The sequence below is a fragment of the Rhopalosiphum padi genome, chromosome 2 (assembly GCF_020882245.1).
Source record: "Rhopalosiphum padi isolate XX-2018 chromosome 2, ASM2088224v1, whole genome shotgun sequence".
NCBI lineage: Eukaryota > Metazoa > Arthropoda > Insecta > Hemiptera > Aphididae > Rhopalosiphum > Rhopalosiphum padi.
The window spans coordinates 21,136,275-21,151,064 of NC_083598.1; the positions used below are offsets into that span (position 1 = coordinate 21,136,275).

General features: G+C 28.6%; 2 protein-coding genes across 11 annotated transcripts in view; one reads left to right on the forward strand and one right to left on the reverse strand.

Moving 5' to 3' along the window:
- Positions 1-14,790, forward strand: part of LOC132919340 (basement membrane-specific heparan sulfate proteoglycan core protein) — a 154,363-nt gene that overhangs the window by 105,557 nt on the left and 34,016 nt on the right. The gene's annotated exons all lie outside the window — the stretch shown is intronic.
- Positions 10,613-11,666, reverse strand: LOC132919342 (large ribosomal subunit protein uL14). The gene is made up of 5 exons (XM_060980894.1): positions 11,507-11,666; positions 11,200-11,283; positions 11,007-11,135; positions 10,817-10,930; positions 10,613-10,752 (listed from the first exon to the last, which is right to left on the reverse strand). The coding sequence occupies exons 1-5, from the start codon at positions 11,517-11,519 to the stop codon at positions 10,670-10,672; spliced, it is 423 nt and encodes a 140-aa protein (XP_060836877.1). The 5' UTR covers positions 11,520-11,666; the 3' UTR covers positions 10,613-10,669.

A 14,790-nucleotide genomic window follows, 5' to 3' on the forward strand; every position in this document is an offset into this window, starting at 1 on the left:
CTGCCTGCAGCATATACCACCCGTGTAATTTTAGGTGTGTTGAGAAGATTATAACATTATTGTAATTATCTACTAATATAGGCATAGTGTTGTATAATATATATATTTATATTGCAGTGGCGCGCCCAAAGGGAAGGACTTTTAGTCCAGTTACTCCACTCGTGTGCATGTATTACATATAAAATATATCAAAAGTTAAAATTCTAGTAAAGATTTGATGTAAATTCATAGATTTATATAAGGTATAATATAATGTAAAATGTATAAATCACTACAATAGATTTTTTTTTATTGATACGACATATAGGGGAGAATTATATGTGATATAATTTTGATAGAAATTTGCTAGAAACGGTGGGCATGATTTAAAATATTTTTCAGAAAGTAATAATGAAAAACAAAATATATTTTTCGTTATTACTTATTACTAATACAAATATACAAGATATATTATTGATGTTCGTTACATTTAATAAATAAATATAAATAAATGACAATTGGTTTTTAATACTACAATTCAGAATATAAATAATTTATAAAAATTGTGATATTTAAATGGTTTTCTTGTATTTTACTATTGAACTTCCTTGCAAAGATTCCGATTACGCAACTGCAGGGGGAATAATAAAACAGATCGATTTAGGTTTTAATGTTTAATGTACGTAATGTATTATTATAGATTTATACACAATAATATACGTATTATATAACTTCACACTGCACCGTGGCGGCCTCGGACCCCAGTGATTTATGCGCGCCGCGAGGATGCGAAAAACTAACTGTCGTCATCGCACAGACCGGTTCATTTGGGAAACACGTACCATACATCGCTTATAACAACGAGCAGAGCACACCAATAATAATATTCACGTATAATATGCAAAATCGATAAATCCCCGCTCTCCACGCGTATAGTCGCCTTTACAGTGCTTTCGATATTGTTCGTTTCTGTTTTAATCATCATTTCTCGTGCCCTATTCACCGTCGCAGCATCGCGTTTTCGTTTTATTTCACTTGGTCATTATATTATTATTATTATTACTATAGGTACCTACGTCGAGTGGGTGGACCTTATTATTATTATACAGGCCCGGCTGACGACGTCCTGCAGCTGATGACGGTTGTCCGCTGGCGTATACATTTATGCTATGGCGGCGTTGGTCAAACGATTTCGGTAGGCCGGTCTCGCGATCTGAATATTTAATTGTTATTGAATTAAAAATATACGCGTGGCCCGTCCGTCCGCGCCTCACGTAGTCACACATTAGGTACATATAAATTACGTACCACGTACAATCGTTATTCGTTGTTAATATAATACAATATGAATATATTATGATATGATCATTGATATGACATGTAGACGTATGTACGGTCTTATATATGTATTATATAAAATAGCATAATGGTCATAATGCATATCGTATATAGTAAACATACGTTTAGCCTCCGACACTATCGTGTATTAAGGAAAGTACCTCTAGAACACGGACGAGTTATGATTTCCTTCCAGCACATACCTACGTAATTTGTATATATACGTGCTGTATGATTATATTATATTGTTATTGGAAGATCTTAATAACTAATAAGTAATACGTATTTATGGCAGCTGCTCCCACAAAAGTATAGTATAGCTTTACAATTGTGTTTGCAATAATCCACCTCGAACAATATTTTCTTGCAATTAACAATTTGAAATTTTTCGCGAACTAATAGGTACATCGTGTATATATTATTATATTCTGAATCCTGATCGGAAATCTCATTTATAGTCTGTTGGCCCCTATATTTCGTCTATATAAATACAATATTATATACCTAATATATAGAGGCTAGACATTCCTATATACGGCTATATCTACTGCTGTTCGAACGCAGTCTGTGTTTTACATGCGGTCTTAATTATTCTCTATATCTGTCGAGTGTATATACCATGACGTGTTCGACGTGCGTATATCTTCGTTATGTATTGTTGACAAAATAATTTTTAATAAATTTCGGTCGTGAATATACAGACACAATAAATATCATATAATTAAAATAAATGCATAATAAAATTATTATTTATTTCACACGGTCTGGCTGGGAATAACGTTAACAAACTAGTAGTCTTAATGCTGTATCAGATGCTATATAATAATAATAATAATAATATAATTTAAGCATCGTGTTGTACTGTTATCATCGTTTAAATTATGAGACATCACGCGCGCGGCGGCATGACGTGCGGTTTATATCACGCGGTAATATCACACTATATAGTATATAGGTATTTAGGTACATATTAGGTATACCCAATAACATAATGCTAAGTTTATGTCACAGTATATAAGCTCGCAATAGATTTTTTATTTTTGTTTTCAGACCGCAATTATTATTCTCATTTAGGCAAAGCAATTTACTTGCGCCAATATCACAGTACCGTCTATTAGGTATACTGCAATAACGGCACAAAATATTATGTGATTCAGAAATTCTTATATAATTTCGGTACTCGATTGGTGGTGGAGAAGACACGCTGCATCAGTATAATATATTATACGATCATCAACTCTGTGTTTAATGTTTATATTATAATATGTGATTTATAAAAAGTTAGGAGGTTATTATATTGTGTATAGTATAATAGCAATCATTATTAACGTCATCGAACCGAAACTATGAATCCGCTACTATAATGTCAAAATATTTTTAATTACCCATTGACTTTTCGTGCATAGTGTAATATTATTTATTAGAATAATATTGTATTTCGTGCTATTTATATTTTTGATTTATAACATGTTGCTTTTTTTTTATTTCCTGCGGTCGTCACGTCTTGTTTTCAACCCAAAATACTGCGGACGAGTTTTTGAATTTGCTTTTTGATAATAGATACCTATACTTAGGTACTGTCTTAATTTGTTTTTAAATTTATACACATATAATGTGTAATAAAGACTTTAAAATAATAAAAATAAAAGTAATATGTATATCTTATAAACTGTTTACATACCTACTATAATATTATATAAATATATGGGCGCATTAGCAATATAATAATATACCAATCGTGTATATACAACCAACTATAAACATTTACATTTTAGACGGGATTGGTGCTGTATACTGTATTATACACGGTGTTAGGTGCGGCTGAGCGAAACAAATAAAACACATTTATTTTTAAAATATCGAATATACGTTAGGTATTACAACAACTGTTTCAGTATAATATGACGACGGACGCGAAGGCGTTTAAAAATCGAAAGAAACGAAATAAATACGATTTTATTGTTTTTTTAACACACATGACATCGTGTACGCAGGAATCTTTGTATCGTTATATCACATAAATACAATATATAATAATGATATTTTTTATACAGCTCGTGCCAGTGCACAGTAGAAAACAGCTATATTAGTTAGAATACACGTATCCCATGAAAAAATATATAAGTATTTTAATAATGGGTAATAAGAATATACAATAATAGGTAATAATAATAATGATCTTCTATCGGACATGCACTGCAAAAATTTGTGTAAAATATGTTTATCGTCATTATTTCTTATTATTTTATATTTTTTATTGTTCTTTTCATGAGTGGTCATAATTCTGGTTGTCCGTTTATCATGCAATTGCACCTATACACGATTACGTATTCACGCGACAACGGAGACTGCAACAGGTCATTTATACATCGCCGATGATGTGCAATGTGCATTATCTGTATATATGGTATATTGGTATGTCTGTTTTTGTGTTTATAGTATAGATGTATAATGTATGTATGTACGTATGTATGTATGTATGTATGTATTCAGCGCGTAACAAATAGACTAACAAATGTAATTAACTATGTAAATATACAATAGGTAACTATGATACTTATGTTAAAAACATTTTTTCTAATCAATATTTAAAAAAAAAATGTTTAATATTGATCAGAACAGCAGTTATAACAAAGTTGGTTTATATGTAAGTATGTGTTATTGAGTGTCTTCATCATAAGAGATATCGACAGGTATAATTTCGTTGTTGTTCCGACGTATGGTTAATAAGTCCCACGCCAAAAATCTCGTCTGTATATTATAACACGCCGCGCACACCTTGAAAAATAAAAGAAAAGATATTCAAACGATTTGTGAGGGAAAAAAATCATTTTTTTTCTCTTCGCTCTTACGTGCCCAATAGATCATTTGTCGTTAGTTGGCTGTTTGTTTTACACGCTCGACCGTGTCGGCTGAACGATTAGTATTTTGGTCACGAAGTTTTTACTATACAAATGTGAACCGAAAACCGATAGTAGGGTACCTAGTAGATACTCGGCTACTCGCGTACTATATATTATATAACATATTGCATCACTCGTGTGTATATCTATGATGTTATATTTATTTATATTTTTTCAAGCGCATCTCGTTACGTGATTTACGACATTTTTGCCGCTCCGTATTCTGCAGTACACAAAAATATTGTCTCGCCATCGTCGTTCGACGTTAAATAATAGAAATTTAAAAAGAATTTTTTTAGAGAAACGATGAGACGGACAGTATATTATATAGTATATAATATTTGTGAATAGACGACAGACGTAGGTATTTACAATACTACACTCGCTCAGTCACACATACAATATATTTTTAATAATATTCTTAAAAAAAAATGTATCGGTCTAATAAGATGCATCGCGCACCAATCCCATTTTATAATTTATACACTATACTACAGTACTACTAAATGTATACAATGAAGATTTCAATCGTGTATGAAAATATAATACACATGACGACGCCTAAACGAAAATTAAATAATTATTCAAACGTATAATCGCGTGTGCGTCTCTCTCTCTCGAGCTCCCATATGACATATTATTTTATGTTGGTTTTTGCATTCGGATGTCAAAACTGAAATCTAAAAAAAATAATATTGCAATAAACTGTTCGTTTTATCTTCTCGTTGAATAATCGACACGTTAAACGTGAACATTTTTTTTTAAACATAACTATATACCTACTTATAATTTTATGTACATAATTTTTTTTTCCCTGAATATCGTTTCTCATGCCTAAAATTGTGTGTCGTAGAAAATAGTAGTTACTTATAGAATAAAAAAAAATATAAGTTTCCGTTAGACATCTAAAATGACAATGCTGTAAATCATAATTGATGTATAAATGATATATACAGGGTGATAATAAAAACCAATCATGAGTATAATTCCTTATAATGATTTGAATATTGTAATATCTGTACATGTCCTACCTAACCAATATTATTCTTTTAGCATTTTTACAATGTTCTAAATTAATTTATTGATTGAATATAATAAGTACTACTTATACTTGTTAGATATAGGTACCTACCAAAGACTAAAATATATTACATGGACTATTCTTGTTATTTATTGTGATTATCTTTGGTTTATAAAACGTAATAACTAAGAAATTACTCTTTTTAATTTCACTTTTTTACATCAAAAAAGGGTATCTAATTCTCAGTGGAAAAAAATAATTATTGTATTACCACAATACAATTTCTTTACAAAAATCCTTGAATTTTAAAATATGGCTAATAAGTTTACTAAAAAAGTTCAAAAATCAGAATTTGAATAAACTCATTGTTAAAAGATAACCGATGGGAGTGAACATACTTGGTAAAACACTCTGTATATAGATTATGTTATAGTAAGCACTCCGAGACGCTGTGTCATATAATACTTATGTCAATATAGACATATTATAAAGTAAAACAAATCATAAAGTTATGTATATGAAATATATTATAAGTGTAGGTAGATACTTATTGGAAACGAGGGCAATATGGGATAGCAGTATTAGGTCGTAGCACATCGGTCTATACATGATAATCGCGCTTGATACATTAAAGTAATAGGGTATTGGACTTTTGATGGCCACGAGGTAAATTGTTTGCGATATTTACTTCTCGAGTTCATGGCAGATATACTATATTTGGGCGTGGGTTCTATCTGAGACATCCGTCATGGTTGTACCTATATCGATGTTCAACATTTTTCATTTTTAAGGTTATATAATATGTAGGTACGCTCGGTTATAAAAGGGTACCTACATATATTTTCGTCAAATACTCGAAATCCACAACGAAACAAAAACGTTATTGAACCGCCATAATGTGTATGTCTTATATGTATAGGTATATATAACCCAATATTATTATATTATATTATATTATACTTGTGTTTAAAGCGTCATTCTTCTCCTTCCCACGTCATAACCGCGTGGTTTCTTCTAAAATCCGTATTGTTTAAAAACATATCGAATATCAAGGTTTATCGCGTCACACACACGTATTTTATAATAGGCATTTTTACCCGTGTCGATTTAACTAAGTTTCCGTGGTAATAGCCACACATAACAATATAAAATCTCCGTTTATGTAAAAATTAACACTTTATACTGTGTGCCACTGTCTAGGACTCAGCACTATGAAAACCATTTTGATATAATGACTAAAAAAAAATTTATATCAACGATGTAATAGAAACATTAGAAACACATTATATTTCTATTATAAAACGTATACAAACGTTTTTTTCTAGATGCGCCCAAATTTTGAAAATGTATAGTCATGAGAATAAATTTTACGAGCTGAAGTTTTTTTTATCTTTAGCTGATCTTCAGACACATTTTGAAATTAAAACATTCTATTTTCAAGTTTCAACACGTTTAATAAAAATTAAGAATTATGAGTCAATGTTTGACTTATTTTTGATTTTTTCGTTTTAATAATTCTATACTTTTGATTATCGGCAAATTATGTTTTATTAGGTATTATTGTTTATCGAAACCATAGGTAGATAATACTCGATTAATGGAAATTAAATGATCCATACGTATTTAAATCAACGATAGGAACATATATAGGGAAGTTCTGAAGCTCACACAACTATACAGGAATGATAGAGAGCGTGGTTATGCGATTTATTTTGCCTTTTTAAATGTAAACTAATACATAATACCTATAATAAAATAAAGCCCCCTAAATATCGACTAAATCTGAACCAAATGTATAGCAGGCATTATTAATATCATTATAATATTTAACTCATATAAATCTACAAATTATCTAAGATATGTAAAAAAATATGCTGTAGAAACACGACTATCATAATAATATATGTATAGTTATAACTTATAACTTATAAAGTACATAAGTTGATTATGTTGATATCGCACGCCAGCGTGATAAGTATTTTTTTTTGTTTCCTATGTATATATAGCTGCTTATAATAGGTACCAATAATATAAATGCGGTCAATAACCAAATATCTCAAATTCCTTCGTCGGCACTCGGCATACGTATAATACCTATGAAATGACATTAAGTACGACGTGTCTAATATAATATGTATGTAGTATGGTACTAGTATGTATAAACTTTGTTACTAGGTGTTTATTTCTAAATAAACGAATAAAAAGTACGGATGTGCGCAAACCGCAATATATATATAGTGCCTATATACCGCGGCCGGCGGCTACACATATGTGACGTTACTTACGAAACGTATGTAATATTATGTACTTACCTATGCTTGTACGCAGAAAACGGCTTTGACATTTGTCTGGGCGTGTTAATTTTTGCAGTCGGCGTGTCGTAATAAAGTATACGTTTTCGCGATGTTTTTCGCGCGAATAACATGATGGAGCTCCCGCGCGGTCGCCACGTCATTGACCATAAAACTTGTAATGGGTGTCGTAGCGTTATTCGCGTTTATAACGGTTTAACAGTCTCAAAAAGGCTGTAAACTTACAAATATATAATACAGTATTTATTATAGTACCTAATTATTATATTGTGTTCCGACTACGGCACTACGCGTTGCACGTAGGTAACATTACCGCTGCGCTTCTACGAATTTCGATTTCTATGCGAAACGAATATTATTAGGTCCTATATTGTGTAGCCGTATGGGTACGAGTACAATGTACCTAAATAAATTACTTTATCAAACTTTTTTTCGATTCCGGTGTAAAACTAATGCGAGAATATTTAAAATATGTCGATTTACTTTGTGTACAATGTAGGAGCTTATACGGATATTGTTTTATAGATTCTAGTTTTTGGATATTTTAAGTACCTATGTAAGTTAGTAAATACTATATATACTCGTATTTGATTAAAGGCCGTATTTTTAACTAATTTGTTTTTAACTTTTAACCTGGGTAATGGGTATACCTATTTATAGATTGTTATCCATATGGAATGTCATGTAGGTATTAAATAATAATATTATGTACCTACTTCTTTTTCTTTTCAACTGAGAATTGTTCTCTTTTAAAGACAATAATTGCTGTCTGCTGATGATTTATTCCAAAATGTGTTGATGTAGATATCTAAATCGAAATTCGAATAAGCAGTTTTTACAAATTTATTAAACATATAGATAATGTGCAATGCAATTTTTAAACCTATGATCTAATTAATAATCAATGTGCCTACCTATCTTATGGATTTAGTATAAAAATTTAATTTAAATATAAGTATTTATTTTTTTGCATAAAACAATGTATTATGTATGCACATTTTATACGTTTTAAAATTATTTGTGTATCAGTATACAGTGAACCTATAACTAAACGATATTAATATTTAAAAAAAAAACTATCTACATAATAATCTAAAAAAAAAAGGCATTTTCATAAAATTAAGAAATTTGTTTAAAAATAGAGGCTTTAAGTAGGTATTTAAAAAAATTAGAATTTGAATAAATGTACAATGATAATTGACGAAATCATCAAGGGTACAAGTCGTCATACTCCCTCCCTATAGATAAGACGAGTGCACAACCGAAACAAAGGTATTCAATCTGTATTTTTACATCGCTTAGCAATATTATTAAAAATTATAATATGTTCAATATGTTTTCATGTTACTCGACTTACTCGACATAAATAAAATCTAAACCAACATATTACTATCGACCGAATATTGTATACATAAATTGTCTACCAAAGTTATTATTCTGACCTTGCCATGCATTAGTATTATTTTTCATACGTTTATTTAATTCGATAAACCATAATATTTTAAATCGGCCACCATACTGCAGAAGTCAGGAGCTAAAGTGTAGGCAAATTTTGCGCACGTTCATTGAATATTTTAAATATTATTTACCAGTTGAACATAAATTTACTACCGTCTTCACTAATAAACATCTCACTGGTAGTATACTAGTATTTATTGGAAATTTTAAAAAGTGATTTATAAACTTTTTTAGAAAGAAAAAAATAAATTATAAATTCCATTTTAGAAAACAAGTTTTAATAATTTATGAAATTACTATGTACCTACAAAAATACCTGATGACATTATTTTAAAATACTAAATAGGTTTTATATAATATCTATCTAAATTATAAAAAAGATATTACTTTAGTATGAAATAAAAACTTTATAAATTATAGACTAATAGTCCATATAACCTTCGAAAAAAACGAGTAGAAATTAATAAATTACTTTCTGTAATTCATTTGTTAATGTATAAACGCTACAACACTTCTTCATGAAAAATTTATTAATAGTAAGATCATTGAATCTTAATTTGAAGTCATTAATTTCAATAGAATACAATTTAAATATCTTTTATAATTTTTGAATTATTTTATTAAGAATACCATTAAATTTAAATACTGGTTTAATTAGAGACTCTTTATTATATCACATGATTTATCATACTTATATAAGTATGTTAAAATACTAAATAGTATATGGTCATACACTACACTAAGTACACACTAACAATTAAAAAGTTATTAATTTTTTCATTGATTTAATATGATTTTAATAAAAAGCAATGCAATTTAATTTAATTCAAATGCAAAATATATTTAAATAAATGATCAATTTTAAACTGTTAAATTAAAATTTTAGTTTAAGACTAATATACCTATGTACTGTTAACTTAATAGAATAATTTATTTTTCTAATTCCTTTACCATTAGGTTAAATTTCTAACTTAATAACTATTATAATATATTAAGTACATAACTTTATAAAATTGTTTATCTAGTTTTGTAGAAACTCTTTAAGGAATTACTTTAAATTATAAGATATTCTATATAATATTAATTAATGAAATAGTCAGATATTTGATTTAGTGAATATTCATTCATGTTGGTAAAAAAATGTCGATTCCTTATTAAATGAAATATTTAATACACAATACCATTCAAAAAATTAATTAAGTTATATTTTCTTCAGTTTTAAGGTTAAAAATACATTAATTTAATTTATGATACCAAACAAAAAAAATAACTATTATTTAATATTAAATACATTTTTATATCAATCCCTATCATTTAATGAAGAAATTATTGAAAATAATAGACATAGTTCAAAGTATTTTAAAAGGTATTTCAAAAAAAAAAAACTATACCTAAAACCAGCAAACTTCTTTTAACATACTTTAAAAGTAAGTCATTTTTATTCTATACCACCGCCTAATGTTGCATTTGTTAATGATAAAAATATACTTAAATTCTATATAATATAACCATTAAACTAACAAAATATTGTTTCTATTTACCATTTAACTTTAAATCTTATACTAAAGGATATTAATATTAGAAATAAAAACACAAAAATATCACGTAAATATTAGGGTTTATTGATGTCAAAACAAAATTTATAGTTTAAACAAAATTCAAGCAATACTGCTGGCATTTGACGCGATCCTAGGCCATAAATCTGCACATTCTTTAGCTACAGGACCAGTAATAGCACTCCCTAAACCAAAATAACAAGAATAACTAAATGTTTAAGTAAATATGATAATTTAAGTGTCAATTACCTTTCATTTCGCCTTTGTTGTTGACTATTACCCCGGCATTGTCTTCAAAATACAAAAACACCCCGTCCTTCCTTCTGAAAGGTTTCCGCTGTCGAATGACTACCGCAGGCATAACTATAATAATATATGGATTAATTAATACACACATTACATCAAAATTCTAAGAGATGACAAATGTAATGATCTTTACCTTTTTTACGGAGTTCTGGCTTTCCCTTCTTGACTGTAGCAACAATCATGTCACCTGAACCGGCGGCTGGCAAACGATTCAAACGACCTTTGATACCCTGAACGGCAATGACGAACAAGTTTTTTGCGCCTAGTAGTTACACGTGACAAAAATAAGTATTCCATTACAACATAAAACTCATAGTTATACATACCAGTGTTATCAGCACAATTGATGACGGCGCCGACTGGCAAACCAAGAGAAATACGGAACTTGGCTCCGGCGGAACCACCACGTCCTGAAAAAAGCACATTATTTCATTATATTTGCATACATAACCTCATGCGCAGTTCGTCGCAATGGCCGACGAACGCGTGTACGAAGCGCGACCGAAAAACGTCAAACGAACGGCAAGGCGTCAACACGAACACGTTCGACTATCCGACACACGTACACGCGCAAATTTTTAGTGATTCAATCGTTAAGAAATTAACAATTGTAAATGAAACGAGAAAACTTACCTCTTTTGGACATTGTGGTGTGCTATTCGCGCGCGATCAAAAAGAAAAATACAATCGAGACGAGTCGAGTCTCGAAAATGATGTGAACACGGCACGAGATAACCTAACAACACGGCAGCGGAAAAGAAAGACGAAAGATCGGAATCACTCTGGTTGCAGTGTCGACAACCGAACGCAACGAATTATCTCCCCCACCGATCGGACGCCGAACGCGAGCGCCATCTGTTTAATGAAAATATATTTTCCATCGGCGTGTCAGCGCGCGAACGATGTTATTATTCAAACGTAAACGTTTCTAACGCAGTTGGCAACAACAAGCATTTTTTAGTCTATATTCCCATTATACGTACTACGTGGTTATACATTTATACTATAATACAATGAATTGTATTATTGTTATTCATCAGAACAACGAATATAATATTCATTAAACAACTTTTTTTTTTGAAATGTTTGCCGAATTTTTTTTTTCTATATCCGTTTAAATGACTAGGCGATGTACAACTATTTAGTTCATTTAGCATAAAGTAAATATAATCAGTGAAAAATAAGAACATATAAATCACTATTATGCAGGTAGACAATCTATAAACTAATGCTAAAATGTATTATACGCACGGTTTTCGAAGTTTCTATTGATTGTCGTGTTTATATTATATTAAATTACGAAAATGTATTATAAAAAATATCGAACTTCATTAATATCATCATTCATTACTCATTACAACAAAATGTAATAAGATATTTACATATTCTTGCGACTACATTTAAGTATAATATACTCAAAATGAATTTGCTCATTATAATAATAAAATTGAATATACCATTTAACCATTAATTTATTAATACGTAATACATATTTGTATTTAATGCCTTCATACATACGAATTAATTTCGGTTAACAAAGTTCTAGTTTTTCAGTCTGGTATTTTACCATAAATCACTACCTATTTGGGTTTCTATATACAATATTTGTAAGTACTCAAAATTTGATATTTTTTTTCATTCAGCTTTTTTAATTGAGTATCAATGAAAATTATTTTGTTTCTTAATTGTTATCGTGCATATGGTTTAAGCTTATTATAACCTTATATAAAAATTACAGTCTTGATCTGAATGAGTTGAACTATTTTCTGCATATAAATGATAAGGAAAAATTGAATACTCTAGAGCTGACTTCGAAATTACAAACTTATGTTGATAGGTACATTATGTTTGAAGTTTGAACCACTTATACATTTATTATCTGACCTCTGCCCATTAGGAGGAAACTGATACTAGACGCTTTTTGTTTATGATAAAATGTAGGGTGGTCGTGAGGAAACTCGCTTATAGCCGGGAGGCAATTCGTATACAAATTATTTTCAGAAGAATTAGATACCGAATTATGTATATTTTGGTGTCCACTGTTCAATCTTCAATAAATAATGGTACAATAACTCAGTACAATGTAATTGTTAATAATAATAATATTTATTTGGCTAGATTAAAATGTGTTTGAAAATAACAATAATGTCTAAACAATAAGTAATAACATATATAAATATAAAAATTGTAAATAACCATATATAACAAAGTATTGTCTTTTCGGCTAAGGGATTATAGTACCTAAACTGGGGTATTATTTTTTATTTATTTATAATTTTAATCTGCATAAATCTGAACACTGTTAATACCTATTTCATGCTATTAATATAAAGTATAAACAATAAACATTGTTCTTACAAATTACAATTTTGCCCAATGAAAATAAGTTGCCAGTAAATATTTAAAAGTTATTACCAACAGTTATTAAATAATAGCATATATTTATAATAATATAAGAAATTGTTATCTTTTATAAGTCGCAAATTTAAGTACAATTTTGTTTTAAGTACAGTTTAAATAAAACCTGCAGGTAACTGCAAAATATTGTCAATAAGAAATCTAGAAATTAGAAATACATTATAAAGTAGGTACATAGTTATAAAAATAAGCAACGTTTAACCTTTTCTGTCCAGTTATTTTGTAACGATTATACAAGTACCATATTGCCATATTGGCCGAATCGATAAGCTGATTCTTCGGTTCTTTTTTCAATTATATTATTATATTATATTTTAATTCAAAACCTTCTCCCTAAACAGTAAATAGTTAAAAAACATTTTTTTTTGTACTTACAAAACCTTTAAAATCTATTTTTATTAAAAAATAACGTTACATTTTTCCTTTTATCGTGATGCATGATAGATACATTAGATATATTATAATATAAAAATTATCTACCCAATTTGTCATGAAATGTCCCATACGTCATTACGTCAACAATATCGGTAGGCATCTTATAAAGTTATAAGTTAATATGTATTATAAAATAGGTATTTGAATTTTGAATATGTTACAAAGTGTATCAGTGTATGATGTTATTACAAACTTAGATAGGTAACTTATATTGTTTGCATTTAATCCATATTTCCGTCATTCAATATTTCGTTCATTTCATCTGAGTATCTGACGTAACTGTTTTCTATTAAGTTTACTTTAAATTTAATTACCATAGATAATCTTAATAATAATATTATGCATGAGTGTATATTTATTAATGATGTAACTAGAAACTTTTTATTTTAATATATTCATATACGATGTAAAAGTGTAATTCATTTGATCAAATTTTTGAAAATACCTAATGTCATATGAATTCAATACAAAACGATACTTAAAAATATATATATTTTATAAATAACTTTGTTTCATTATAAGACTTCAAATTATTTATTAAAAAATTACTTTCAAAAACATTACCTAATACTTTTCTAGATAATAGTTTTTTGTTAAAATAATCATATTTCAGATTCAGTTAAGTAAGTTTATGTTTAGTTTATCTAAAGACTAAATTATTAGGTTCTTATAAAAGTTCATGTCCATCAATAATGTATGTATGCTATACCCGTATAACTTTCATTTTATGGAATCCGAAACTTACGTACGTGCGTGCAAGCATACGTGTATACTGTATATTATAGGTACATAATTTATAGAGGTACATAAATTTGTGCAAATACTAAAGGAAAATGTAATCACTCTCACGTGAAAAAAATTGATTTCGTATAATATTATGTTCAACCTACACAAATTATTACAAAAACATTTTTAATAACTATAAGTACTTAATAATTTACATTATTTGAAAAGTTTTTGGTGAAACTGAAATGTACATAATAAATTAATAATGTATATAAATATAGGTTATACCTATGTAGATTGTAAATAGAAATTATTAGTTTAACAATTTTACTAGTAAA